At 59.9% G+C, this 25,227-nt stretch overlaps 3 protein-coding genes across 19 annotated transcripts; all 3 read right to left on the bottom strand.

Annotated features, from left to right (window-relative positions):
* Positions 1-543: 543 nt before the first annotated feature.
* On the bottom strand, positions 544-7,605 carry Lcn6 (lipocalin 6). 15 transcript variants are annotated; one of them, XM_047523727.1, is made up of 10 exons: positions 7,405-7,605; positions 7,126-7,313; positions 6,773-7,015; positions 5,613-5,752; positions 4,538-4,608; positions 3,869-3,962; positions 3,665-3,766; positions 3,195-3,473; positions 875-1,514; positions 596-642 (listed from the first exon to the last, which is right to left on the bottom strand). In XM_047523727.1, the coding sequence occupies exons 3-9, from the start codon at positions 6,965-6,967 to the stop codon at positions 1,421-1,423; spliced, it is 975 nt and encodes a 324-aa protein (XP_047379683.1). In that variant the 5' UTR covers positions 6,968-7,015; positions 7,126-7,313; positions 7,405-7,605; the 3' UTR covers positions 596-642; positions 875-1,420. The 15 variants fall into 15 exon arrangements, with proteins under 15 accessions (XP_047379679.1, XP_047379683.1, XP_047379684.1 ...); XM_047523728.1 differs by having other exon boundaries at positions 7,126-7,225; XM_047523733.1 differs by lacking the exon at positions 6,773-7,015 and having other exon boundaries at positions 7,405-7,604.
* Positions 7,606-13,431: 5,826 nt separating this feature from the next.
* Positions 13,432-16,312, bottom strand: Lcn8 (lipocalin 8). 2 transcript variants are annotated; one of them, XM_047525720.1, is made up of 7 exons: positions 16,220-16,312; positions 15,141-15,271; positions 14,712-14,782; positions 14,383-14,487; positions 14,224-14,313; positions 14,109-14,134; positions 13,432-13,526 (listed from the first exon to the last, which is right to left on the bottom strand). In XM_047525720.1, the coding sequence occupies exons 1-7, from the start codon at positions 16,310-16,312 to the stop codon at positions 13,515-13,517; spliced, it is 528 nt and encodes a 175-aa protein (XP_047381676.1). In that variant the 3' UTR covers positions 13,432-13,514. The 2 variants fall into 2 exon arrangements, with proteins under 2 accessions (XP_047381676.1, XP_047381675.1); XM_047525719.1 differs by lacking the exon at positions 13,432-13,526 and adding an exon at positions 13,584-13,680.
* Positions 16,313-18,063: 1,751 nt separating this feature from the next.
* Positions 18,064-22,261, bottom strand: Lcn15 (lipocalin 15). Of its 2 annotated transcripts, none has more exons than XM_047525484.1 (7): positions 21,725-22,261; positions 21,311-21,450; positions 21,165-21,235; positions 20,840-20,950; positions 20,483-20,584; positions 20,162-20,238; positions 18,064-18,643 (listed from the first exon to the last, which is right to left on the bottom strand). In XM_047525484.1, exons 1-7 carry the CDS (start codon positions 21,818-21,820, stop codon positions 18,599-18,601), a joined length of 642 nt encoding a protein of 213 aa, XP_047381440.1. In that variant the 5' UTR covers positions 21,821-22,261; the 3' UTR covers positions 18,064-18,598. The 2 variants fall into 2 exon arrangements, with proteins under 2 accessions (XP_047381440.1, XP_047381439.1); XM_047525483.1 differs by lacking the exon at positions 18,064-18,643 and adding an exon at positions 18,957-19,452.
* Positions 22,262-25,227: the final 2,966 nt, after the last annotated feature.

Below are 25,227 nucleotides of genomic sequence, written 5' to 3'. Positions count from 1 at the left end.
AGTGCGCCCCCGAGACCAGAACCACCCTCCACCTCCCCCACGGCTGCCCCGCCCTGTGCCCCAAGGCTGTGTCTGGCAGTGGGCTCAGCCTCTGTCCCCCGCTTCGGTCACTCCACACCCCCACCCAATGCAGACCCCTACCTCACCACCCCGTCCTATCATGTCTGGTCACCCCATGCCACCCCTCTTTTGTAACCTGCGTCCCCCACAAATCCCAGCATTGTCCTGGGTGGCCTTGCCCTCCCTGTAAGGGTCTCCCGCTCACCCCCACTGCAACCACTGCCAGGCCCTGAGTGTCACCAGGTCAGGACCGCACCGCCCCGGCTCCACCCACCCACCCTGACCTTCTGCCCTCCCAGCCAGCCACTCAGCTGCCAGCCTCCCCTACCAGGCCACACCTCCCATTGTCTTGCACCTTCAGGCCCTAAGCAGCCCTCACCCCTGTGCCTGTGGTCCTCAGGCCCTCCTCCACCCTCTGTCTGACTCCCCGGGTGGTGGCCACAGCCCTAGGGGCTCCAGTGGGAGCCCGCTTACCAAAGAGCAGCAGGTTCTTATAGTTGCGTTCAGCACGCCCCAGACGGAGGTACACTAGGCCATAGCTGTAGTCGGTGGACAGCACGTGGAAGCCCTTCACCCCCTTCACTGCGAGAGAAGCCCACTGATGCCAGGTCCATGCTGCCCACAGCTGGACACCCGAGGCCTTGGCCCAGCCCAACCCAGGCATCAGGCTGGACCTCTCCTCCCAGGCCAGACTGCCCAGAGGAGTGTCTGACAGCCCTGCCCAGCGTCCACCCACCCTGCCCACCACATGCTCTCTGGGACAGGGCTGCTGTGAGGTCCCGTCCAGTTTCCTGAGACCTGGTGTCCTACGTACAGGTATTCCTGAACACCGGCTTCTTCTTGTCTTTCCTCAGGACCAGCTCCAGGGACTGGCAGCCCTGGGACCTGGGGGCAGAAGGGTGCAGGCTCACGGCCAGGGGCCCCTTCCTGCCTGACTGCTGCCAAGCCCCACGGTTGTCTTGGTCCTGACTCCCACGGGGCCTGGGCCTGGGGGTGAGGTCCAGTTAGGACATAGAGGCCCTGCTGTTCTGTAGTTTCCCAAGTTAAACCAGAACCCAACCCCAGCTGAGAAGAAATGCTCCCAATGCCCCTCCTAGGCCACCCCTGTGGGCAGCTAGCAGCTTCTCCCAACGGCAGTCCTTTGGATTTTAGGATTGGAAGAGGTGAGACAATCTGTGGGAACTTATAGGCCAGCTGGGTCTGCTTTCCACCTGGACTCCTTTCTCCTTCCTGCAGGAGGGCTCCTTCCTCTGGGCAGGGAACACCCCTGGCCAGTCTGTGATGGTGCGCTGGGTCCACCTCCCGTCCACTCACCTGTTGAAGGCGATGACTACCCTCAGCTGGCCTCCTCTGTGCACCTTCACCACAGATGCCCCCAGCTTCCTCTTGTCTGGGGCCGGCAAGAAGCCCTGGGCATTAGTGGCCACCGCAAGAATGTACCAGAACCCTGAGAACTGCGGGGGCCGGGGTTGGAGCTGCCACCTGGAGCTGCCCACCCCAGGCTCCCAGGCAGAGAACTGGCGGAACAAACGACCCTGTCCTGGGCTTCACCAGGTCCTGCTCCCCAGTGGGCACAGTCCCTGCCTGGGGCCCTGGCTGGCCGGGCAGGGTCAGGAGGTGCAGGGTCAGGCTGTGGGCACTGGCATCTCGGGGATTCCCCTTCCCACCTCAGAGGTGGGCTCCTTCTGTCCTGGGCGTCCTGGGAGCCCTGAGCCACTCAGCCCCTCCCACCCCCCCCACCCCTGTACCCCTGGCCAGTGGTCACCCTGCTGCAAATCCCTGTGCGTGCTGCCCCATGGTCCACCCAGCCACAGATAGGCTGCTCCAACCAGTCTCCCGTCCAGCGGGTCTCCTCACTCTGGGACATGCCCCACTCCGTCTCCGTCCCTCCACCTGGGTCTCCCTGATGCCTCTGGCTGCCGCTTTCCGGCCCCTCCACCCTGGGCCCTCCTCCGCTCTCAAGCCCCTTTGTCAAGAACCTCTTGGGATCCCAGGGCTGAGGGCTGCATGGGATAGGCCAGGTGGGCAGCCGCACTGAGCCCAGCAGGAGCCTGTGCCCTGCTCTCCTGCTGCCCCGCCCGCTGTGCCTGGTCTCACCTTGCCCCAGTTGAGGGCACTGGATTCCTTAGGGAAATGCTTCTGGGGCTGGGACCCCATGGCCAGGGCCAGGGCCAGTACCAGCACCAGCACCAGCACTAGCCCAGGCCTCATCCTCACTTGCCCTCAACCCGAGAGCCTGGTCACTCATGTAAATGTCCCTGATGGCTCCGCCCACTACGGGCATCTGACCCACCCCAGAACCCAGAGCCGGCCCAGGCCAGGCAGCAGAACTGGCCTGGGAGGTGGGCAGCTGTGGCTCTAGGCTCTGTCCCTCCTCCTGGCACAGAGACCTGCCCAGGCACTGGGCCCTCAGTGTGGCCAAGTCTACTACTGTGGCCACTGCCTTTCTGGGAGGCCACCGGAGAAGAGGCCATCATGTCCTCGCAGGCCACACCAAGGGTCTGGTCCCTCATGCCCTCACCATTGTGGCCTGGGCTGCCACATGTCCCCTGGGCACCATTACAGCGCTGGACCATCTGGCCTGGCAGTGGGCACCCTGGGCCTCTCATTCTCCACCCCCAGGTGTGAGGCAAAGGGCTAGAGCCTCATGGACTGTGCCTGGGGCGGGTGTACACGTGTGTGCACGTCCAGCCTTGAGGACTGAGGTCCCTGTGTGCACCCCAGCTCATCTCAGTGTGAGTAATGGTCATTCCTCAACTGTCCAGTCCAGCTGTTCCCATGGCCTGAGTTGCAGGGCCCCTGGCCCCTGGCCCAGTAGCAGCAGAGCCCCAGCACAGGAAGGTGAGCTCACTGTGGGTCCCCTGCACTGCTGTGGTCCTGGTGGACGTCAGCACCAGCCTCCAGGTCCAGCAACCTGCCCACTGTGTCCAGACCCATCCCTCCAGCTCTTGCCCAAGCTCCGGCAGACCATCCTCTGCCTTTCCGGGCTGTGTGGGGTCCTTGAGGGAGAAGCAACTCACCCTGTCCCTGGGGGACTCTGCTGAGGGACACAGAGCAGCAAGTCCTCTGTCCAGAGCCAAGTGTGGCCTCTGGTGGTGCCTCACCCTCCCTGTGCTGACTGTCCGATTCCTCACCCTGCCTGGCATGAACATGGCCTGGCCCCGGTCAAGATGCACTGGGCACGTTTGCTAATGGCATCCTTTATTCTCGGCTGGTGGGAGGGCAGACCGTCCTGGGCACTGCCACTTCCTGGAAGCAGGATGAGCACTGGAGCCAGCTTCCCAGAGTGGGCCCCCTCGGCCACCGCCTTGCAGAGTCGTGGCCAGCAGGCCGGGCGCAGATCCTCCCAGTCACAGGTGGCTACAGCCTCCCCAGTTGGTAGCTCAGCTGGATGATCCTGTGTGCACAGGTGACTGAAAGGCAAGGCAGGGCCAGCTGTCAGGAGGGGCTGACCCCCAGTGCCCGGCCCTGTCCCCAGACGTCCTGCAGGCCTGACTGTGTGGGGATGGGGGACTCCGGGAAGCCCCCGACTGGCAGAAGGCAGGATGTGGCCTGTGGGTATCAGACCTGCCTGATCTTCCCTGGCCACTCTGAGGACACTCACAATCCTTCTGTAGCTGGGCCTGCTGCTGGGACAGGAAGCCCAGGTCCCTGCTCCACTTGGTGAAGAGTTGCAGGGCTTCCTGGCTGGCCATCTCCGTCCGACCTGGGGGAGCAGGACAGCCCCTGGGACTCAGGGAGGGCCACCTCCTGGATGCCCCAGCACAGGGGCTCGGGTAGAGGCCCTGCGCCTGTGTCCCCCACTCACTGTACAGCTCCAGCGTGTTGAAGTCCTCCTCCTCTAGCTCCAGCTGGGTCAGGATGATGGCGTAGTCTCTGAAGTTGGTGCCCAGCACCCGGTACTGCAGGACACCCAGGGCTAGGAAGCAAAGGTGTCCCCAGACAGGCACAGGCCACTGTGCCATCAGGCAGCCACAGGGATGGAGGAACAGATTGAGGGCTAGACCCACCAGACCTCAGGAGAGGTCCGCAGGCTGGTGCCAGCAGAAAGCGGCTGTAATGACATAGTGATGGACAGATGGACAGCGGAGTGCCTGGCCCAGTGCATCACAGGGTGATTGAGGAGAAGATAGGCCAACCTCATCCAACCTGCCTCCAAGGAGGTGTCCGACCACTGTCCAGGCACCCAGCTCTCTGCACCCAGGGAGCAGCCCAGGTCCTGGGCTGAGACACCCCACAGGTGTCTGGGCATGGGGGGTGGGGATACGACGTCTGCATCCTTTGTCCGGAGTTCTCTCACCCCCAGGATTGGCACCAGTTCCCAAAGTCAAGTCCTTCAACTTCCCGTGAAGAGCTACATCCAGGCCTCTGGAGCGGGCCCACCTCCTCTCCACCAACCCTGGCCCTGCCCACTGGGGTCTGGCTGGCCTCCAGAATGGTCCAGGCAAGCATGGCCCAGATGAGACATCCTACTTACAGGGGTTCTCAAACACCCATCGGGAATTCTGCTTCGACAGCTCCATTGTGCTCTGAATGCACCCCTCCAGCCTAGAAAGGGAAAGACAGCTGCATCCCTGTGTGGTCAGCCAGCCGGGGAGGCTGCAGAGGGGGCACACTGCCCTGATGCCCCAGTTGCCAGGAAACCCTGCTATGGGGAGACAGACTGGCAGGGAAGGGCCAGCCACCCGCCGTCACCTCCCAGGCGACCCAGGTCCACATGGAGCAAGCCAAACGGAGGCACCTGTGGTGTGGGTCTGCGGTTAGGTGCAGAGACTGGACACTGAACTGCCCGTGCCCAGACGAGCAGGCCCACCAACAGCGCAGCTGCCCTGGTCGGACAAAACAAGCCACGGCTCAGGGTCCACTGCGAACAAAAATCCACCTCAAGAGCTAGGAAAATCCCAAAGGAAAGACGCCGGCAAGTTCTGGCCCCTCAGAAAACGGGCATACTTCAAGTCTAAATAATCAAATGTCAGGGTTCGGGTCAATAAATAGATCAAAGGCCCAGAATAGGAAGTCCAGAAACAGCAAAAAGGCATCCAGCCTGTGACCATCGTCATGCCCAGGGCAACGAGGAAGATGGAGAATTCAGGCGAAGCTCCAGGTGCATCTGAGGAGTGAGGCATGCCCGCGCTGTGGGGCGGCCCCCGGGGCGTGGCTCCCAGCGCCCTGGGCTGGTGAGCCCTTCCTCCCAGAGCAGAGCACCTTGGAATCCACGGCAGGTGGTTGTGCCACACTCCCTCCTGGTTCAGGATCCCACAACACAGTGAGAAACACCAGAATGTGCAGGGGTCGGAACAGACGGTTCCCTGGACAGGAGGCGGAGGGGGCTTGTTGGTGTGCGGCCCGTGGCTCCGCGGTCAGGAGCAGGCACGCGGAGGCCAACTTTGGCCCACAGATGGCAGAGACCTCTGAGGAAGCCGTCCCAGGCACCGCCCCGCAGGGACACCGGGCAACCTCCACTTCCCCAGGAAGTGGCCTGCAGCCACTGAGGCAAAGGCTCATCTGCCAAGGGGGCCTGCGTGGGGCTGTGCAGGGCACTGCCCGCTCACCCGTGCCGGGAGGACAGCAGCTTCAGGTTCTGCTCTGCAGTGAGAGTCACCATGACACCTTCGACGTTCTTTGTGCTCTTCTCCACCATGAAGCCCTTCTCCTGGGAGGACACCGCAAGGACGTACCAGGGCCCCAGAAGCTGCGCAGGCACAGTCAGCGAGAAGCCTCTGGTTCCCCTTCCTCAGGGGCACCCTCTGTCCAGGGGTCCCAAGGGCCCTAACGCAGCCCTGCCTGGCCCCCACCACTCATGCCTGTCCTGACTGGCCCTGGGGACCCAGAGGCTGTGTGGCCTCAAAGGAGGGGCTGGGGTCCGGGCACAGACCTGCTGCCGGGAGGTTGGTACCTGCTTGGGGTCCAGTCTTCCCAGCCACACCAGCTGGGCACTGGGCACAGAGACTAGCAGCAGCAGGGTGCCCAGCAGCACCACCCTCATCCTGCCCAAGGTCCCAGCCCACCACACGCCACAGACCAGCACATGCCGCCTTCCAGCTGGGGAGCACTTATATGACTCTGAATGCTGGGACGTGGGCGGCCACTGACCACAGGGCAGCATCCTGGCCACTCTTCTTGCAAAGTGGCAACTTTACCCAAAGGGAGGCAGGGGTGGCCTCTGTGCCCAGCCTGGAGCTGCCACGGAGTGGGAAGGGCCCTCGGGTTGGGTGCAGGCATGTCCTGCTCTTCTGCATGCCTCCTTCCCCACGGAGGTTTCCAGAATGAGCCTCCTAAACCCAGCCACCTGGCCTCCTCCCCTCCCCAGGGTTGGCACTCTCCTGGGGTGAGTCTGGGCAGGATCATGCTGCTCTGCAGGGCAGATCCAATGGGGCTGAGGTCATATCCAGGGCAGTACAGACTGGTCAAGAACAAGTAGTTCTTCCAGAAACTGTGGTTTGGGATGTCTTCTATTTCCATCATTAGAAATACAAAAATCCCCCAAAGTGTTTTTAAAGGACTCCCACCCTCTCCTGGCCTACTGGCTCTCTGCTCAGCCAGCCGTGGCCTCCCCCAGTCACAGCCCCACTGGCCCCTGGCCACCCCATCCTGTTCCCTTCACCCCACCACCTGGCCTGTCCTCCACAGTCAGCTCCCAACCTTGCTGCATCACCTCCCAAGACCCTAGCCAGTCTGTGTGTCCCCATGGTCCCTGAGAGCTATCTGCCACCTGGGCTTCCTGCTGCCGCTGTGTCATCAGAGCCTCCTGTCCAGCAGCTGTGGACAGAGGTGCTCTCAGGGTCTGGACCCACAGCCCAGGGCAGGTGGCTAGCAGCCCTAGCCACACTCTCCTGGGATTCGCCACCCGCTCGCTCATCAGCGAGGACGGACTGAGCCCTGGCACAGCAGCAAGGCGGTGGCCCATCCAGAGCAAACAGGAAGCTCAGGTCCACACAATGGCAAAACAGGCCTGCTGTAAAATGAAATCACAAGAGTCATGGTGGGAAACCAATGCCTGGGGAAGGGGTCTCTCCTCCCCTCTGTCAGCCTTTCCTCAGGAAACCTAATGAACCAAGGCGCTACCTGTTGGATTGTGAGTAACTGTCTCTGGGAGTCTGATGCTCCCCTTTGAAATGTAACACCCCGTGCAGGCCTGCAAGGCTGGAGATTCGCCAGTCTGCGCCTGCGAAGGAAAGAGCCTTTCTTCTTGCCTTTCTGTGAGCATGCTTGAAGTCAGAGACCCTGCACAGGCCTTCAGTCTAGTTTAGGTACTGTTTTTAAACAGGAAAAACAAAAAAAAACAAAGCCGTGATTGGCCAGGTCTAAGGTGACACCAAGTACCCCACAGATCTCTCAGCCCACAGTGAACAATCAGGTGTGGAGTCCTCCTCTCCCACTGATGCCTGCTGCCGTCCCCTGCTCTTTCTCGCCCAAGCCAGGCTCCGGAAGCCAGCCTCCTCCAGGTGCGACGTGACTGGAGTCAAGAAGGAAGGTGGGAGATCGGCGAGGGCGTCTGGCAGCGGGACCGGAGCCAGAGCAGGGCTGGAGGCCGCAGCAGGAAAAGCCTCCAGACGTGCCACAGCCTGCCCTGGGCACACAGCGGTGGAAACACAGGAAGGCCCGAGGGAAAACAGACTAAGGACTCGGCTTGCCCAGCAGGGAGTCAGCCACGTCCCTGCCTTAGGCTCAGACTCCCAGGCAGACGGGGCTGGAAAACCTCAGGTGGGAGGGGAGGGGGCTGGCTGCGCCCCAGGGGCTGCTGTCCACAGGCTGGTGGTGGCTCCCTAGTGCCGGGCACTGGGCACCCGTGGGCTTGGACAGGGGCATGTTTGGCTGTCTCCAAGAGGTCCAAAGTCAGAAGCACGGACAAGAGTTAGGGGAGATGCCGTTGTCAGTCAGGTCCTGGCCAGGGTGGGGTCCACTGGCCTGTGGCTTCAGATGGCCTCCTGGATTGTCACTGGAGAGAGCGCCTGGCTTTCTACACTCCAACACAGGGCGGCTTCCTGGGCTGGGGACAGGGTGGCCTCCTGACCTGCTTGTCAGGCCTATGTTGGGACCACGGCCAAGTTGTGCTACGGCAGTAGAACAGATTGCTGAGAGACCCCCAAAAGACACCCAGAGACCGTGCACACAGCATAAGGTTTATTAGAAGTGTCTGGGGAGGTCCAGGGGTGACAGCTGGACAAACAGCACCCCCATCCCTCAAGGCACCTTGTCCAGTGGCAGACTGGGGCACAAGTGGCTCTCCCCTCTGCACCGTGCCCCTGGTTCCACACGGCTAGTGCAAGGAGGGCCACAGGTCAGTCACAGGACAGTGGCACCTGAGCCTGCTTAGCTTCTGTGACCAGCATCCCAAGAGCAGCTGTGCCCGCGTGCACGTGAGAAGGCAGTTCCACGGCAACACCAGCTGCCGAGGGGCAGCACACGGTGTGGCAGAGCCAGTGTCCTCCACGGAGGACAGGATGCCATGCCCTGAAGCCACCGCCATGAGCAGTGCCTCCAGCCGCACACTCACTGCCCAGCCTGCTCTTCCCCACACTGCCCTCCTCAGAGGACCCTACCCAGCAGCCGCCGCCTTCCCTGAGGTCTGGGGCCTCTGAGGTCCTGGGCATCATGATCCCAATCTTCCCTCTGTGTCCCAGACGAGGGTGGTGGCCGCTGGTCCCAGGAGCTTCCTTCCACCCTCTTTCCTGTTTCCAAGGTGCCCTGCAGGGTGCCCACTCTGGTCCTCTTCAGAGGCAGCAGGGGCGGCCAGGGCAGGGCAGGCCCTGCTGCTGCCGGGCTGATCCTTCTGTCCTGGGGCTTCCTTGCATCCAATTTTGTAACAAGAGCCTGTGTTCAATTTCTCTTTTCTGAACACACCTTAAGTGGTCTCTGTCTCCTGACAGAAGACCGAGGGGCACAGACTCCCTCTCAGGAGACAGGTCGGACATGATCTCTGCCTCCTGCCTTACACAAGCAGCAGAGGCTGGAACCTGGAAGAAGGGTCAGCTCACCCATTGAGGGAATGCACCAAGGTTGCTAAGACCAGGGGAATGGTGCTGGTTTCCCGCCACCTGCCCAGCATCCCTGTAGCAGGCCGGCACCTAGCATGTTGTCCCACAGCGTCACACAATCACGGCTAGAGGACACTATGATGGGGGTGGAGAAGGCTGTCCAGTCCCACCGAGAGGGAGGACGGGCCACTGCTGTCAATCCAGGGTTGAGCACTGCTTCTGGTGGTCCTAGCCTGGTGAAGCACGGAAAGGCAGGAGTCCAGACCCAGAGCTGCTCACCAGGTCCTGGAGAACCCAGGTGCTCCATTTCAGAGAGTCTCTAGACAAAATGCCCCAGGTGCCCAGTGCACCAGGCACTGTCTGCGAGGCCAACAGAGTGGGCTGCACCCATACGGAGCCGCTCCTGGGAGGAACGGAGTTGCAGACGCGCGGCTGATGCACGTGCCCACCCACACCGAGTGGAAGCGGTGTCAGCTCTCCCAGCCGAACTCAATAGTGAACTCATGCCACACATGGAATAGGGATGCTCCCGCAGGGAAGAGGCCACAAAGAGCTGTCCCGCCAGGTCAGGGGACACACCCCTGCACCCACTGTCTTACACCTGCACATGGCTTGCAGCTGTGGGCTTTCAGTTCTGTCAGCCTGTGACAGGTGAGCCTTGGGAGGCGAGAAAAGGAGGCGCATCTGTCCCCCATGGCTTCCCATGGGAGGACACTTGATGGGCCCCCACCCAGCCCTTGCAGCAGGCAGGACCCCACAGGAAAAGGGAGCAGGGTTCACCAGCCCTGCACAGACCTGCCACTGTGCTGCCACCACCTAAGACCAGAAGCATCTCAGACCCAAACCTGGGTTAGGGTGGCTCCTGCCTGTCATCCCCCAGATGCCTCATGGAAGAGATAGACAAAGAGGACAGAGAGATCGTCTTTGAAAGTTCATCTCTCCACAATTATCATTCTCTTCTTCAAATTAATCCTCTGAGTTGTCCTTTTAAAATACACGTTCCAGCTGAAACCTTCCAGGAGTGGCCCTGGACCTAGAGAGGAGAGCCACTCCGGAAGTCTTAGTGGCAGCTGGACACCATGGGAAGCAGGGTAGATAAGCAAGAGGCTACCAGCTCCAGGTCAGGCGCCCACTGAAGCTGAATCTCTGCGTAATCATCCAACACTCAAGTCACCTTAAAAGAAGGAAAAGGTAACCACATGAATCAGGAATAATTCTAGAAACTTCGAGTTACGGGTTGGTAAAAAAGGAGCACACCAGTGTGCAGCAGAGACGTCTCTCAGGACCCTGTCTGAGACTTGGTAGAGTGCAGGGGAGGGTCCCCACATCCACGTGAGAAGAGAGCAGGGGGCGAGGGACCCAAGACTGGCTAAAATAAGCCCAGGGCAGAACCCCGCCCTGCAGAAACGCTGCGCCAAAAGCGTGGACGCAAGGCCGGAGGTCCAGAAAAGCCCTAAGCCTGCGAGGGCGGCCTGGAAGCCTGAGAAGGCACAGGTCCAGGAGGACCCCTGCAGCGCCCGCGTGGCAACCGCGGTTGCGGACTGGAGGCCGCATCCCCAGAATGCAGGTGCGGAGCCCCCCTGGGACGGCGTGGGAGGGCGAGGGTTAGAGAGGTCCTGCGGGGAGCCCCGCGGCATTGGCGCGCTGGCGAGAGGAGCTGAGAGGTGCAGAAGGGTCGTCCTCACAGGAGACCAGCAGGCCAGGACTTTGACTTCGGACCTCCCAGCATCCGGGACTGTGAGAATTAAATCGCTGGCTCCAACCGCCCGCGATGGCAGCCCATGCAGATGGGACAGCCGCTTGGCCATCCATTAGAGGCCGCGGACCACCTGCGCAGTGCGGGTGCGCGTAGGCCGGGACTCCCTCCCAGGCGCCTGCCCGTCTGCGAGGCCAACAGAGTGGGCTGCACCCATACGGAGCCGCTCCAAGGAGGACGGGAGTTGCAGACGTGCGACTGATGCACGTGCCCACCCACACCGATCGGAAGCGGTGACAGCTCTCCCAGCCGATCCAAGACCAACTTTTAAGGGTATTAAGAGAAAATCTTGAGTAAGAAAATTTTTTAACTAGGGGGAGAAATGAACAAAAAATAGAAAAAACTGAGATGACTCACCCATTTCTGAAGGAGGTTTTTCCTACAGACGGAAATCTGCGTTGGTTTTTCCCTTTAAACAATGTAAGATGCCCTTCCACCATCCCCTGACGCCCATGGCCTGCCATGAAAAGTCTGCCATCTTTCCCCCGTTTGGGACTCACCTGTGACTCTCAGACCCTTGAAAACTGTCTCCCAAGTATTGGTGTGTGGTGTATTGATGTTCCTGGGTGTGATTTTTCTAATTTTTTCCTCATCTTATCCCACTTACATTTCTCTGAACTTCTGGGATCTAAGAAATTCATGTTTTTCATCAAGTTTGGGTGTGTTTCGGATGCTATTTCCTCAACTACTTCCCCTGCCAATTCTCACTCCCTTCTCATTTGGAGACTATTTCACATGCATGCACTTGCCCCTTGGACTTCTGAGGTGCTGCCCATTCATGGACACTTTTTTTTTACCCCCAATCACCATCTTTTAAATTGCTATTTATTTTGCACTTTTTTTTTTTTTTTTTTTTTTTTTTTTTGTACTGGTGATTGAACTCAGGGACACTTAACCACTGAGCCCATCCCCTGCCCCTTTTGGTATTTTATTTAGAGACAGGGTCTTACTGAGTTGCTTAGCGCCTCACTAAGTTGCTGAGGCTGACTTTGAACTTGTGATCCTCCTACCTCAGCCTCCTGAGCCACTAAGATTAAAGGTGTGGCCACCATGCCCGGCACATATCTCCTTTTATTTATAACCCTTCTTTAGACCTTTGCCTTCTAAATCCTACTGTGTATCTTCTCAGAATCAGGTTTTATCAACCACTCTTTTTTTAAAAGCCATAGATCATATTTTCCTATTTCTTTCATATCTAGGAACTTTTGTGTGGAACATTGTTGATAGTTCATTGTAGAAGCCCTGTTTTCTGTAACCCCTCGCATGGTGTGGAGTTGCATTATACACTGAATTGTGTTCTCCCAAAATGCATGAGTTGAAGTCCTAGCCCTCAATGTCACTGTTTTTGAGAGAGGGCCTCAGGATGTACTAAGGTGTAGGTGATATCAACGGGTGTGGCACTAGCCAAACAGGGCTGATGTCCTTGTAAGAACAGGAAGACTCCAAAAGTGCTCTGCCCACAAGTACAGGTGAAGACTTGGTGAGCAGCTGCTATGAGCCAGGAAGAGTCCTTGCCAGAACTGGAATTGCCCAGCACCCTGAACCTGGACACCCAGCCTCCAGAACTGTGAGAAAATGGACCTCTGTAGTTGAAACCCAGTCTACGATATTCTGTTGGGGCAGCCAGAGCAGAGAATACAACGTTCTAGCAGAGAGCCCAAGTACAGGCTGAGCTCCTTGAACCTGAGCCAGGCTTTGGTGGGCAGATCCCAGGAAACTCACTTGCCTCAAAGGACCCTCATGTGTCTGAATTTGAGCCCTAAATGTCTCTCCTCTGGGTCATCTGGAACCTGATTCAGGGACTTAAGGTCATCTGCAGCGTGGGTCTGTGCTAGCCCACTAAGCCTAAAATCTTATATAAGATTTTAAGTTTTGAAAATTGCTTTGAAAGTTAGACTAAAGGCCAGATTCATGGAGGTTTCTCCACTGTGGTGGGCGGCCCTTCCCCAACCACGGCCCAGCACTTTTTGACCACAGGTACCACCCTCCTGCCCCAACCCTGAGGCAGCTATGCTCAGGAAAGTTTGTGTTGTCTTGCCCACATGTGAGGGGACCAGCTGGCCCCTAAGGGCCTGTCTCAGAAGCTCTCCACCTTCCCGGCCCCTTCTGCTCTTCGACCCCAGCACCAGCATGTGGGAGAGAATGGTGCAGGACATGCGTGGAGGAAGGCTGTGGGGGTGGAGTCAGGGTGGGCGGGAGGGCTGCAGCAGCCACATCCAGGGTCCTGGACACAGCCACTGTGGGAGCTGAGCTCTGGTAACAGGAGCCAGGGAAGATGGCAGGCAGGAGGGTGGGAGGCCTCCTTTCATTTGTGAGTCCTGCTGGTATCACATCAGGACCTCTTTCTTGTCTCTGTTCAGTGGGGCCCAGCCTGGGGCTGTGTCCATCTCTCCAGATCAGGACAGAGACTATTCCAGAGTGACGGTGATATTATGGGCCCACCACCCTCAGCAGCCTGAAAATGGCAGGGCTAGGGGGGCCCCAGGGGCAGGAGCCCGGGGCTGCTGTTCCTGTGTGAGGCGCATGCTTGGCAGAGCAGCCATGAAGGTGGGCAGCTTGCTTCACACCTGGGCAGGTGGGGTCACAGCTGCCCACCTGCCACACCCATCCCCATTCCCAGGAAAGACGCTGGGCCATGGGTTTGCCAGTGGGTTTATTTTGAAGGCAGGTGCCGGTGGCCTCTGGGGTGGGGCTCAGCCAGGGCCTGGGCAGGAGCTCCTCTAAATCAGCTCCTGCACACAGAAGCGGATGATCAGGGCCCTGGGTCACTTCCAGGGTCCCAGAGAGGGGTTAGGGCTCCCAGCTGCCTGGCTTTGGCAAAGATCCGGTCCCTGGACTCAGTGTCTCTGGTCACAGGTGGGGCAGTGCCGACCGCTGGGCACTGGGCTGAGACGAGGCAGGGGTGCAGGTGGTGGGTCTGTGCAGTGCCAGAGAGAGGGTGCCCGAGACGATGCCCACTGAGCCCTGCCCCACCCATACTAGACAGGGCCCGAGGGGCAGAGCCACTGGCAGCCCCGCACAGCCCTGATGGGTGAACAGAGGGGATGGGACCACCTCCTCTCTTCCCCCATCCTCTCTTTGCCCTGTACCCCGAGGGCCCCACCTGGCAGCCTAGGGTCACCACCCTGTAGGCCCCAGCTGTCTCCAAACCATAAAATGGACACATCTCTGGAGTCCCCATCAGTGCTACTAGGTGTCCTGCTCAGAGGGTGAATGGCCCCCTGCTGCCCCGGATCTAGCACCAGGGGGCTCCTGTCAGGGCTGGGCTGAGCGGGGCTGGGGTCTTCCGTGCAGACCGAGGGGCGCAGGCTCACCTCCTTCAGGAGCTTCGCACACCTCCCTGTGAGACAGAGCAGTGTGAGGCACAGGCAGGAGGCTGGCGGACCCCGGGGGCTCACCCAGTGCCAGCCCCCAGGGACCTGGACTCACTGTGCCTGGACACCAGGTAAAGGCCCGTGTCTGCTGTCATCTCCCGGAACCTCCAGAATCCAGGCTCATCCTCAGTGTCAAGGCTCCGAGCTGTGGGGCCAGGGGGTCTGGGCAGGCAGTCCGGGCAGGGCAGGCAGACCCCACCCGGGCAGAGCTTACTGAGGTACTTGAACACGTGGAACTCCTTGCCCCGCCAAAGCAGGGACACTCTCAGGATGGCGTAGTGCTCATAGTCTGTGTCCAGCACAAAGATCTCCCTGTGGCCTTCAGGGGACAGCAGGGTTGGGGCAGCCTGAGAGGGGTGACCTGGGAAGCCAGGTCTGCAGGGTCTAAGTCCATCCTGTTCCTGACCAGCACTGGAACCCTCCCATGATGTCCTGGGAGGCTGAAGCAGGCCCTGCAGGATGACCCAGGCCCAGGGAGCGGGAGGGCCAGGTGCTGCTGGGTGTGGCAGGAACGGCGGCCACAGGGAAGGCAGCGGCACTCACCAGGGAAAGCCAGTTTTCCCACCGCATCTCTTCCTGAGCCCACCACTTTCTCTGTCACGCAGCTTCCTGAGCTGAAATGGCACCAGCTGGTTAGGAGCCTGCCCGCCTGCCCGCCTGCCCGCCTGCCCACCTGCCGGAGCGTGTCTTCAGGAAGGGCTGAGCCTGGAGCCCACGGCAGGACGGCCCTCCAGCCCACTTTCCTTTCTTATAAATTGAAGGGGCTCCCTCAAATCCCCGTCCTCATGTTCGGGAGAAAGTGCAGACCTAAGAATCTGGAGGCTGACTCTCTCTGCAGCGAGACTTCCCAGGCAGGTGGGCACAGGGAGGGCCGGCCCACCCAGTGAGGACCCTGCAGCCACTGGCCACAGGCCACACGCCTCTCCTTCCCCAGCAGGGCACCCTGGACATGTCCGGCAGGCCGCCCCTCACCTGTTGTAGGTAGCCTTGACGGTCACGTTGTGACCACTCGAGGTGATGAACAAGCCCTCCACCTTCATCCCAGCCTTCAGGGCCACATTATACTTGGAGGCCACACCGACTTCCCGCCAGAAGCCTGAAATCTAGAGAGAAGAGCTGCAGCCTCCCTGGCTCTCGCAGCCCGGCTAAGGCCCCATCGCTGGACTCCAGGGTGCAGTGCAGGGGCCCCAGGCACAGAGCTGGTGGCCATGACTCAGAGCAAACAGCAACATGTCTCATCCCTGCTTGGCCCCACTGGAGGCATCCTTCCAAGAGGGTCCTAAGACCATCAGCCAGTGGTGCCCCTCCCACCTGGCCTTCTGGAGCAGCCCAGGACCAGCTCGAGGTGCCCCAAGAGAGCTGGCCTCTGCAGCTTCCAGGCCCAGCCGGTGGGGAGGACAAGCAGGCCCTGGCTGCCCTCAGGGACTGGAGAGCAGAACAGAATGCAGAATGCAGGGCCCGAGTGGTTGGGGCCTCTCAGCCGGGCCGGCCCAGCAGAAGAGACCCAGTCCTGCTGGCCTCGCTGGGAGCAGGCCTTCCTGCCACCAACATGCACCCGGAGCCCGAGACGTCATCTGAAACTTGGAAAATGGCCGATGTTACAGGAGTATAGGACCTGTCTCCCTAAGGACCTTCCCCGCTGACCATCCCTGTGTGTCTGGCCTGCAGAAGGGAGGACCAGCGGAGAAGCACTAGAGGGACCAAAGCCTGCCAGCTGCCCACCCAGAAGGCCTCCTTTGGCCCCACCGCCACAGTGCACAGGGTGGGGTGTAGGAGGAACCTCATCAATCTGGGGAACAGTCAGGGGCCACCTGGGACCCCAACCCTGACAAACCCTGAGGACAGCAGATCTCTGAGAGAGTAGACCACCAGGGCCCTTAGCTGCCTGCCCCTCAGGGAGGCTGACCAGGGTGGGTCCTGGGGCCTTCAGGTAGCTGTGCCGACACCAACCGGGAGTTGGGGGCCTGGAGTCGTTTGGTGCTCCGGCCCCTCCCTGCCCAGCTCCCCACCATGCCCTGCCACCTGCCTGCAAACCAGGAAGAGAAAGGCACCTTCTGCAGGTCTAGGTCCACCAAGGTGGACGCCACCTGCACCCAGAGCACCAGGAGCACACCCAGGGCGGCGCCCCGCAGCCTGGCCGCCATCGCAGGCTCTGGCTCAGTGCCTCTCTCCCACAGAGCCTGGGTTTATATTGGAGAGTGGGCAAGCATGCCCAGCTACCCAGATGACGTCACTGGTAAGCGTCGCTGCCAGCTGCCCAGGAATCCTGGCATTCAACACAAGTGCCATCTGGCCCCCCTGACGCCCACAGTCAGGGTGGGGTCAGCCAGCCAGGCGGCAGCCATGCCTGCCCCCCTCCTGTGAGGACGTTGGTGGGTGGCATGGGGGCCTTGGAGGGCCAACCGGAGGAGCAGGCCCCACCCATACCCCGGGCTGGCCCACCTTCCTCTGGGGACTCTGGGGTTTGTGGGCCTTTCTGGTCTCTGGGAATAACAGAAGCAGCATGAGGGACTAGGCCCTGGCTCAGCCCTACCCTGTGGCCTTCTGCAGCCAGTGAGTGAAAAGCCAGGGTCCACTCTGCCTGGTTGCAGGCATCGGCTCTGCCCACCCGTCCAGGCCCCACGCCCCCAACGCCCACCAGCAACATATCTTTGCTGAACCAGGACCGGCTGTGAGGTTTGCAGGGCCACCCCACGGTCCCTTTAACCTGGGGGCCAGGGTGACGGTCCTCAGGGGAGAGGACTAGTGCTTCTGGACCCCAGCCCCTGGTCCCCACTTCCTGCGGCATGACCCCAACGGCTGCTTCTCTGCTTCCTGTCTGTGGGGATCGGCTTTGGGCTGCCACGGCGGAGCCTCCGTTGCATGGCGATGCCACGTGCCACCTGGCCCTCGCCTCTGTGCCGCCCTGCACTCCCGGCACCCTGCTCCCTGGCCCTTTGCCCGCTTCCGACAGGGTCCAGCAAGCCGCCGAGACCCTTTAGTGTCCCAGGAAAGAGTCTCTCAGGCCAGAGATTTTCGTAAGGCAACTTTTATTTTCAAAACAACTTTGTGACACGTATTTTAAAAGAAAGATTCTCACCCTCTGGAAATAAGCTAAGAAAATGACAAAATTCTCCTTCTACCTCTGATTGCCACCTCTTCCTGCTCCCTCCAGATAAAAAAGGAGAGGAGACCAAGGTGGCTGAGGTATGCTGGCCACACAGCCCTTCCCCCAGTGAGGCTGGGGAGGTGGCAGACTGCTGCTGGTCCCCATGAGTCACCAGGGGCCAGGGCTCCAGCTCCCAGAGCCCCACACAGCGGAGGGGCCTGAGAAGCTCGCTGGCTAAAGGCTGGCTCAGCTCAAAGGGAGGTCCTGGCCACTGGACACAACTCACCAGGGGACCTGGCTGCTGTGAATGCCAGCAGGCGCGGGTGAACAAGCTAGGACTGGGCAACCAGAGCTGGCTGGCACACTGGAGCCCAAGAGAGACGCCCAAGGAGCGGGACAGCTGCGGGAGGCTGAGGACGGGCTGACCAGCCACAGGCTGGCAGGCCAGGGCTCCCAGGGTGGCTGCAGAGGGACCTGGCCGGGAAGGAGAGGGCGGGCGGAACGCGGAGGTGGGCAGCCAGGGGCAGGATGGGGGAGTGCCCCAGGGCTGACTGCTTCCTCTCCCGCTCTTTGAGGGCCACAGGCAATGGTGAGCATCAGACCAGAACCTTCAGCACCTTCCTGCTCCCCACGCTCAGCCCTTTGAAGTGTGAAGTTGGGCCTCTCTGGAAAACCAGACTGGGTGCAGCAAGGACAGTGGCAGTGAGGCCCTGGGAAGGGCATCCCCTGCATCCCATGTCTCATCAGAGGCAGTGCAGAGGCCGTGTCCCGGAGTTCCACCCCTTGGATTTGAACCCTAACCTGGCCACTCGTCAGCTGTGTGACCTTGGGTAACTTGCCCAACCTCTCTGTGCCTCAATGTCTTGATCCGAGAAATGAGGATAGAATGGGGTGACTATATGGGTTCAGGGAGTCTGTCATGGAGCAAGCAAGCCAGCTAGCCAGCCGAGATCTGGGAGTGTGCTGTCCATAGCACTGACCCATTTCTGTGCCCCAGACCACAGTGGGAGGCGAAACCCCAACAAGTCCGACATCATAGTCTGCCGCCATGACCACCCCAGCTCCTGCCGCAGCCCTGTGCACCCAGCAGAGCCCATGGCCAGGTGTCATCCAGGTGCCCGGCTTTCCCATAGGCGCACCAAACCCTGGGCGGCTCGGGAGGGGGAGGCCACTCGCCCTGTGTGAGTGCCGCCTTGCCTCCTCCCTGGGCCTCCCCACCCGCCTCCAAAGAGCCAGGAGCCAAGAGGCTGCAGGATCCGTTTATTGGGTGGGAGGAGACCCCAGGCTGGGGGAGGCAGGTGAGGGAGAAGGAGGGGAGGCTCTGGGTGGCCCAGGGCGGGTCTCACTGCCCGCCTGGGGAGGTGGGGCTTGCGGCTGCCGGCTCCCCCTGTAAGGAAAGACACAGCTGCTCCACCCATCCACCGCCAGCTGGGCACGGCACCGGGTCGTCGCCCACACGGCCAGGGAGCCGATCCTGCCACCAGACGTCTGCCAACACAGAGGCACACGTCCCCTCCCCGCCCCACGCTGCCCTGGGGGCCCCAGGCCAGAGGCCCCCCGCAGCACCACCACCAGCCCCCACTGCCATGGGTCAACCCCCAGCCTCTGACTGGCCCTGGATGAAGGGGCCAAAGTGACCAGAAGGCCTGGGAGCATGATTTGGCCTTGAGTCCCCACCCCCATGTTTCCAAACCCCCACAGTGATGGCAGACTTGGTGGTCACAGTCACCCAGGCCCATGAGAGCTAAAAGCCCAAGGTCCCAGCCCCGAGGGTGGACAGTCAAGGAGAGAAGCCGCAAGCCCACCTGGAGTTCACCAGAAAAGAGTCAAGACACAGGAAGTGGCCAGTAGATAGGGGCAAGGTCAGGCCTTGGATCTGCACGGGGCAGTGCAGGGACCATGTCCCGGAGTTCTGACCCACCGCTCTGACCCCCACTCCTGCCGCCAGGGGCTGTCCCGTCCCACCATGACTTATGGTTTCATGTGGGTGCCCAAATCCTTTGGGAGCCTGGGCAAGAGATTGCCATTTTCTGGCGTCTGGTCTGGGGGGGCCTCCCCAACACCCCTCCAGCATCAGAGCCCCAGGTTCCCAGGACCCAGCCTGCAGTGGGCAGGGAACCAGAGGTGGCGGGTCTGCCCTCAGAGAGAGGATGAAGACCCAGGTGACACCAGGGGAGGAGGCAGGCGGTCCAGGGGCTGTAAAGGACACAGGGTGTAGTGGGTAAATCCTGTCCCTCAAAATCCCACATCCTCCTGGAACCCACTTATCTGGGAATAGGTCTTTAAAGATAGAATTAGTTAAGGATCTGGAGATCATCCTGAATGTAGGGTGGGCCCTAAATCCAACAATTCTCATAAGAGGGCAGCCAGGTGCAGTGGCTCAAGCCTGTAATCCCAGCAGCTCAGGAGGCTGAGGCAGGAGGATCGCAAGTTCAAGACCAGCCTCAGCAACTTAGCAAGGCTTATGCAACTTAGTGGGACTGTCTCAAAATAAAAAATAAAAAGGGCTGGGGATGTGGCTCAGTGGTTAAGTGCCCCTGGGTTCAAATCCCAGTATAGGGGGAAAAAAGGAGGAGGAGGAAGAGGAGGAGGAGGAGAAAGGAATCCCAACTAGGACTGGCCCAGAATTGTAGGAGCCACGAAGGCTGGAAGTAGCCTGGGCAGGCTCCTGCCTCATGGACACCTTGACTTCTGACTTCTGACTCCAGACTGGACCTGTTTAAGCTGCCCAGTTTGGTGCTGTTTCGGCAGCCCCAGGCAACCAGGACAGGCTACCTGAGAGGAGACTAAGGCCTGAAGCAAGGGACTCACTAGGCAGAATTGGGTGGGGGTCTACACAGCAGGTCTCAGGGGTGAGAGGAAGTCAGGGACCAGGCGCAGCCCGTGTAGAGTCTGGAGAACTCACCCTGTGCCCCGCCTGGGCAGGGCTGGGATGGGACTCTGGGGTTGCCGAGGTGCCGCCCTGCCCTGGGGAGCACGCGCCTGCAGGAGCAAACAGTCCAGGAGGCTGAGATGGGAAGGCGCCCTTGCTCCCACACCCCTGTCCACCCAGCCCCAGGCAGGGGACCGAGGCCCTCCCCACCCCTCCTCCGTCCTCTTGGGGCAAGAAAGGTGCTGTAGGGTAGAAGTGGGTGGAGAGAGGCTGCCACCCAGCCTCGCAGAGAACACCTGCTGCCCACCCTCAGGACAGCGGGCCTAGGAAGCTGGGGGGGCTTGGCCAGGGTACCTGACTTGGGCAGCATGACCATCATGTCATCGGGGAGCCCCACCGTGGGGTAGAAGTCCTGGAAGGCCTTCAGGGCCTGGGGGCTGGCGTCCTGGGTCCGACCTGGGGCACAGCAGGTAGCTGTGAACCCAGCAGCTCCCAGGGGCTGTGGCAGGGCGAGACCTGCCTCACTCCACTTCTCTGAGAGCTGACCACAAGGCTGACCAGGGAAGGTGGGTCCTCACCTGGGAGGTCTGCTCTCAGGGACCCCTCCAGCCAGCCCCCTCCCCGGCCTAAGTGCTGTGGGTTCCCCCACTCCTGGTCCTTGCCAGGCCCAGGCTGTGGTGGGCAGGCCCTGGGGAGGGAGGGCAGGCTCACTGTAGAGCTGCACCATGGTGCTGAGCGCCCCCTCCAGCTCCTTGTAGATGTAGACCACCGCAAAGGAGCTGTAGTCCGTGTCTGCCACGCGCACGTCCAGGTAGCCCAAGGCTGTGGAGGAGGCACGCATGGCTGTAGATTGGGCAGGGCTGGGCACCAACCCCCCTGCCAGCCCACCCTATCGCCCCAGGAACCAGCAGGTAGCCTGGCCAAGCCCCACTCCAGCTGCCCCACTCCAGCTGCCCAGAGAGGGCGGACAGGGGTCTCAGTGCAAAGACAACCTGCATCACCCCGGGGAGCAGCTCCCAGCGTCCCCAGGACCTACCTGGAACTCTGAAGTGACCCTCGGAGCCCATCTTCAGGAACGTGGCATCCACCTGGGCACAGCCATCGACCCTGGGTGCACGGCTGGTCACTGCCTGCCAGGCAGCGTTGGTTCCTCCCTAGCCCAGCCCACCCCAGGCAGCTCACCTTGGGAACTCCATGTGAACACTGAGACAGCCCCCCTTGGTGGCATTGATATCCCTGGTGGACATCAGCAGGTGGTCCTTCTTGCCCAAGAATACTTTGCAGTCAGACACCATGGAGACAACATACCAGAGGCCTGAGAACTGCAGGACAGCTCAGTGGTCAACAGGTCTGACAGCCAGCAGCCAGACCTCCTTGCCCAGGGACCCAGGGAGAAAAATGAAGGTCCAAGAAGCAGGGACCTGCCTGAAGTCACACCATGAGGGTCTACTCCAGGATGGACAAGAGCCCCTGCTGCCCCCTTGTGGGATGGGCCTGCAATGTCCCCAAGCCCAGGGTTGTTTCTGGATCAGGGGGAACATGGGTCTAAAGAAATCCCCTACTGCACCCAGGCACAGGCCAGAGGAGACCCAATACCTTTCTGGCATCGAAGTCAGGTTGCAGCAGAACCTCGGCCAGAGTCGCAGACTCCCAGAACAGGAGCAGGACCCAGCTCAGCAGGACCAGCCTCATCCTCAGACCCGACTCAGCCCTGGCACCCAGTCCCTAAGCCCCAGAAATGCTGCCTTTATACCCCAGCCTGGCCCTGGGCGCAGGATCACAGGTGCAGAGTGAGCGGAAGGCTCTGTGAAATGCCAGACCCCTTTGTCCATTGTTGGGCACAATCACTTGACTGTACCCTCCGGCCCCAGGGCCACTTCCTGCAGGGCTCCAGACATCCGGGCTCTCGCCTGACGCACCAGCTGAGGATTTGTCCCCACGTCTGCCAGGCACGTCACTACCCCAGGTCCAGCACAGCTGGCCCCCCGCCATGGCAGAGCTGTCCTGGCTTCAGGCCGGACACCCAAGCACCTCTGCCACCCCCTAGCCTGGCCGCAGTTGAGACTGGGGGCTTGGGGGTGCTGCTGGGAGGCACAAGGCCTGGGTTTGCTTGGGCCAGCAGGTCCCCATCCAGAGTCCTAGGCACCCAGAAGACCTCTCTCGTTCTCATCCCCAACTCAGGGCTTGGTCACCACTGGCCAGGCCTGTAGACCTCATCCAGAGTTAGCTTTTGCCAGCATGGTGGTGAAAGAGACCTGGTTGCTCCTCACCCACAGCTGGGCTTCCTGCATGCATGCCTGGGACAGGAAGGGCTGGGTGGCATTAGAGTGGATTATGGTACCCACAGCTGCCTTATCACCAGCTTCATAGTGTGCTGGTGGAAGGACGCCCGGGCGGCGCCAGGGCTGGTGGAGGTGGAGCTGGGGAAAGCCTCTACAGCTGACCTCTGTGTCCACACAGAGCACCCAGGGACCCTGGGCCAGGAGTAGTGTGTGGCATTGGGGCACCACTCTTGGACCTCAGGTCAGGGACCAGGACCCACAGTGGAGGACAGGTAAGAGAAAGACCCTCAGCAGCCTCAAGGAAGAAAGGCAAAGAACCAGGGCTTCTGCTTGCTGCCTCCTGGGATGTTTCTCTGAAAACTGCTGTTCTACACCACGGAGTCACTCAGGGCAGGCACAGCCTGAGAGCTGCTGTTCTACACCACGGAGTCACTCAGGGCAAGCACAGCCTGAGAGCTGCTGTTCTACACCACGGAGTCACTCAGGGCAGGCACAGCCTGAGAGCTGCTGTTCTACACCATGGAGTCACTCAGGGCAGGCACAGCCTGAGAGCTGCTGTTCTACACCATGGAGTCACTCAGGGCAGGCAAAGCCTAAGAGCTGCTGTTCTACACCATGGAGTCAATCAGGGGAGGCACAGCCTGAGAGCTGCTGTTCTACACCACGGAGTCACTCAGGGCAGGCACAGCCTGAGAGCTGCTGTTCTATACACCATGGAGTCACTCAGGGCAGGCACAGCCTGAGAGCTGCTGTTCTACATCATGGAGTCACTCAGGGCAGGTGCAGCCTGAGGGCTACTGTTCTATACCCCCTGGAGGCACTTCAAACAGGCATAACCTGTTAACATCTGGCAGGTGGGGCACCAGGTATGAACCCTCTATCTAAGGATACATTTCTCCTAGCTCACCCTGAGCTCTACCCTGGCCTCCTGAGGACACAGCAGGGTGTGCATGAGTCTGTACTGCCCTTCAGGAAGCTGTGGTTGCAGGATGTGAGGGAGGCCCTGCCCATGCCCCCCTGGGTCCCTTGCTGTCACAGTCACACCAAGCTGGGGGTGGACGCCCTGGTTGACAGCCAGTGGAGCCCAGCAACAACCAGCACTCTCTGCCATCCCTTCCCACAACACACTGGTCCCACAGTCAGGAGGCCCAGTGGCAGGGACTGTTTCTGCCATGCTGTTTGACATCTCCGAGCATGGGGAGGGCGTGGCAAGGCCACCATTCCAGGAAACTGCCGCTGCCACCTCTCCTGGGAGTCGGGTGCTTTCTTCTAATTAGCATACTTGTAACTATGCAACTGCAAATCACATTCCCTGAATTATTGTGACAAGAACTTAACCTCAATGAATCTGCAGTTTGGGGGAGGATAAGGAATGCTTTAAAAAATGTACCAATATCACACATAAGTTTGTAAGTGAAGCCAGAATTGGGGACAGGCAGTTAGTGTAGAAATAGGGGATCTGTCAAATGGAGGAAATGGAGCCCATGAAGCCACCTGCCCCTGGAAGTTGGAGACTGCCCCTGGAAGAATGGAGTGTCAAGGGTCTCTGGAGCCCATTGATGACCAAATTTACCTGCCCTTATCAAGGATTGCAGGCCGGGAGCTGCTAATTAATGCCCCCTGGGCCCTTACCTGCCTGAATTACCTTGGCCCTCCCCTGCCTATCTGCTTCTCACTTTATGCATCTCACGGGCAAAACCAGGCCTAGTCACTAGGCAGGAAGGAGAGATAAGGGGGAAGAGAACTGGAGAACAAAAGAGATCTTAACCTATAAAAAATGTAGGTTGTGCTCACTTCTTGGGATTCTAGAACATCAGTCATGGCCCCTTCTCCCTCCCGGGTGAAGTCTGTATTATTACCTTTAAATAAAATCTGCTTAATATGCTTGCCTTAGTGTGCTTCTCTAGTGTTCAAACTTCAACATTAGAGGAAGCAGAGCTCGTCACCGGTAAATGGCAGTATCATAAATACAGAGTTTGAGGAGTTCTTCAGATTGCTTGCTCCAATGCTGACCACACCTGCCCCAGGTAATGCTTCACCAGCAAAACAGCCTGACAAACAAAACAGGAGACTTGTTGTCCCCACCAGTGCAAAGACTGCCCTACTTAGTGTAATGTCAAAGCTGCTCTCCCCGCCCTTTCCGTTGCAGCCATTTCCCCACCTCCCAACCACTGTCAGTCTGTGGACATCCTAGCTAGCTATTGGTTCATCAGTCAGCTTGCAAGTATCCTTCTCCATTACTGGTCCCCTGTTAGCCCAGCGGAATTCAACTGCTTTAGGGTAGCTACCCCACCATCTTTTTTCTCTTGCTTTTCTCTCCCCCTGACTCACTCACTTTCTTTCTCCTCCTCGCTTTTCCACTCTCTAGCGCGCGCCCTTTCTCTTTCCCTTTCTTTTCCTCTCATTTTCTCTCTTACCCTTCAGGGAGACACTCTGTTTGCTTAATAAACTCCCTTATGTGATTTCTCGTGTCCGGCGTGGTTCCGTGGGATTTCCTTACATTGGTGCCGCGACTCAGGATGGGATCTTCCACTGTCTCTTAAACGAGTGGAACCCCATCTGAGCCCCAGTGCCCCCGGACACGGCCCCACCTTCCATTCTGCCCATACACTCTGCTCTGCATCCATCACCGGACTTCAGGTTGGTGAGTCCTCTAGGTGGGTTCCCCTAGGCTGGTTTATCTGGGACCCTCAAGGCAGCTGAGGGGTGGGGGTACCCACAGCCACAACTTTTATAGTTACGACTGGCCCCTTGGTCTTATCTGCCGGGTGGATTCCTGATTTTATGGTGAAGATTCTCTCTCAGGGTTGAGGCTCA

The sequence above is a fragment of the Sciurus carolinensis genome, chromosome 14, assembly GCF_902686445.1.
Source record: "Sciurus carolinensis chromosome 14, mSciCar1.2, whole genome shotgun sequence".
Taxonomy (NCBI): Eukaryota; Metazoa; Chordata; class Mammalia; order Rodentia; family Sciuridae; genus Sciurus; species Sciurus carolinensis.
The sequence above is the reverse complement of the archived record's forward strand: the minus strand, read 5'-3'. Positions and strand labels throughout refer to the sequence as shown.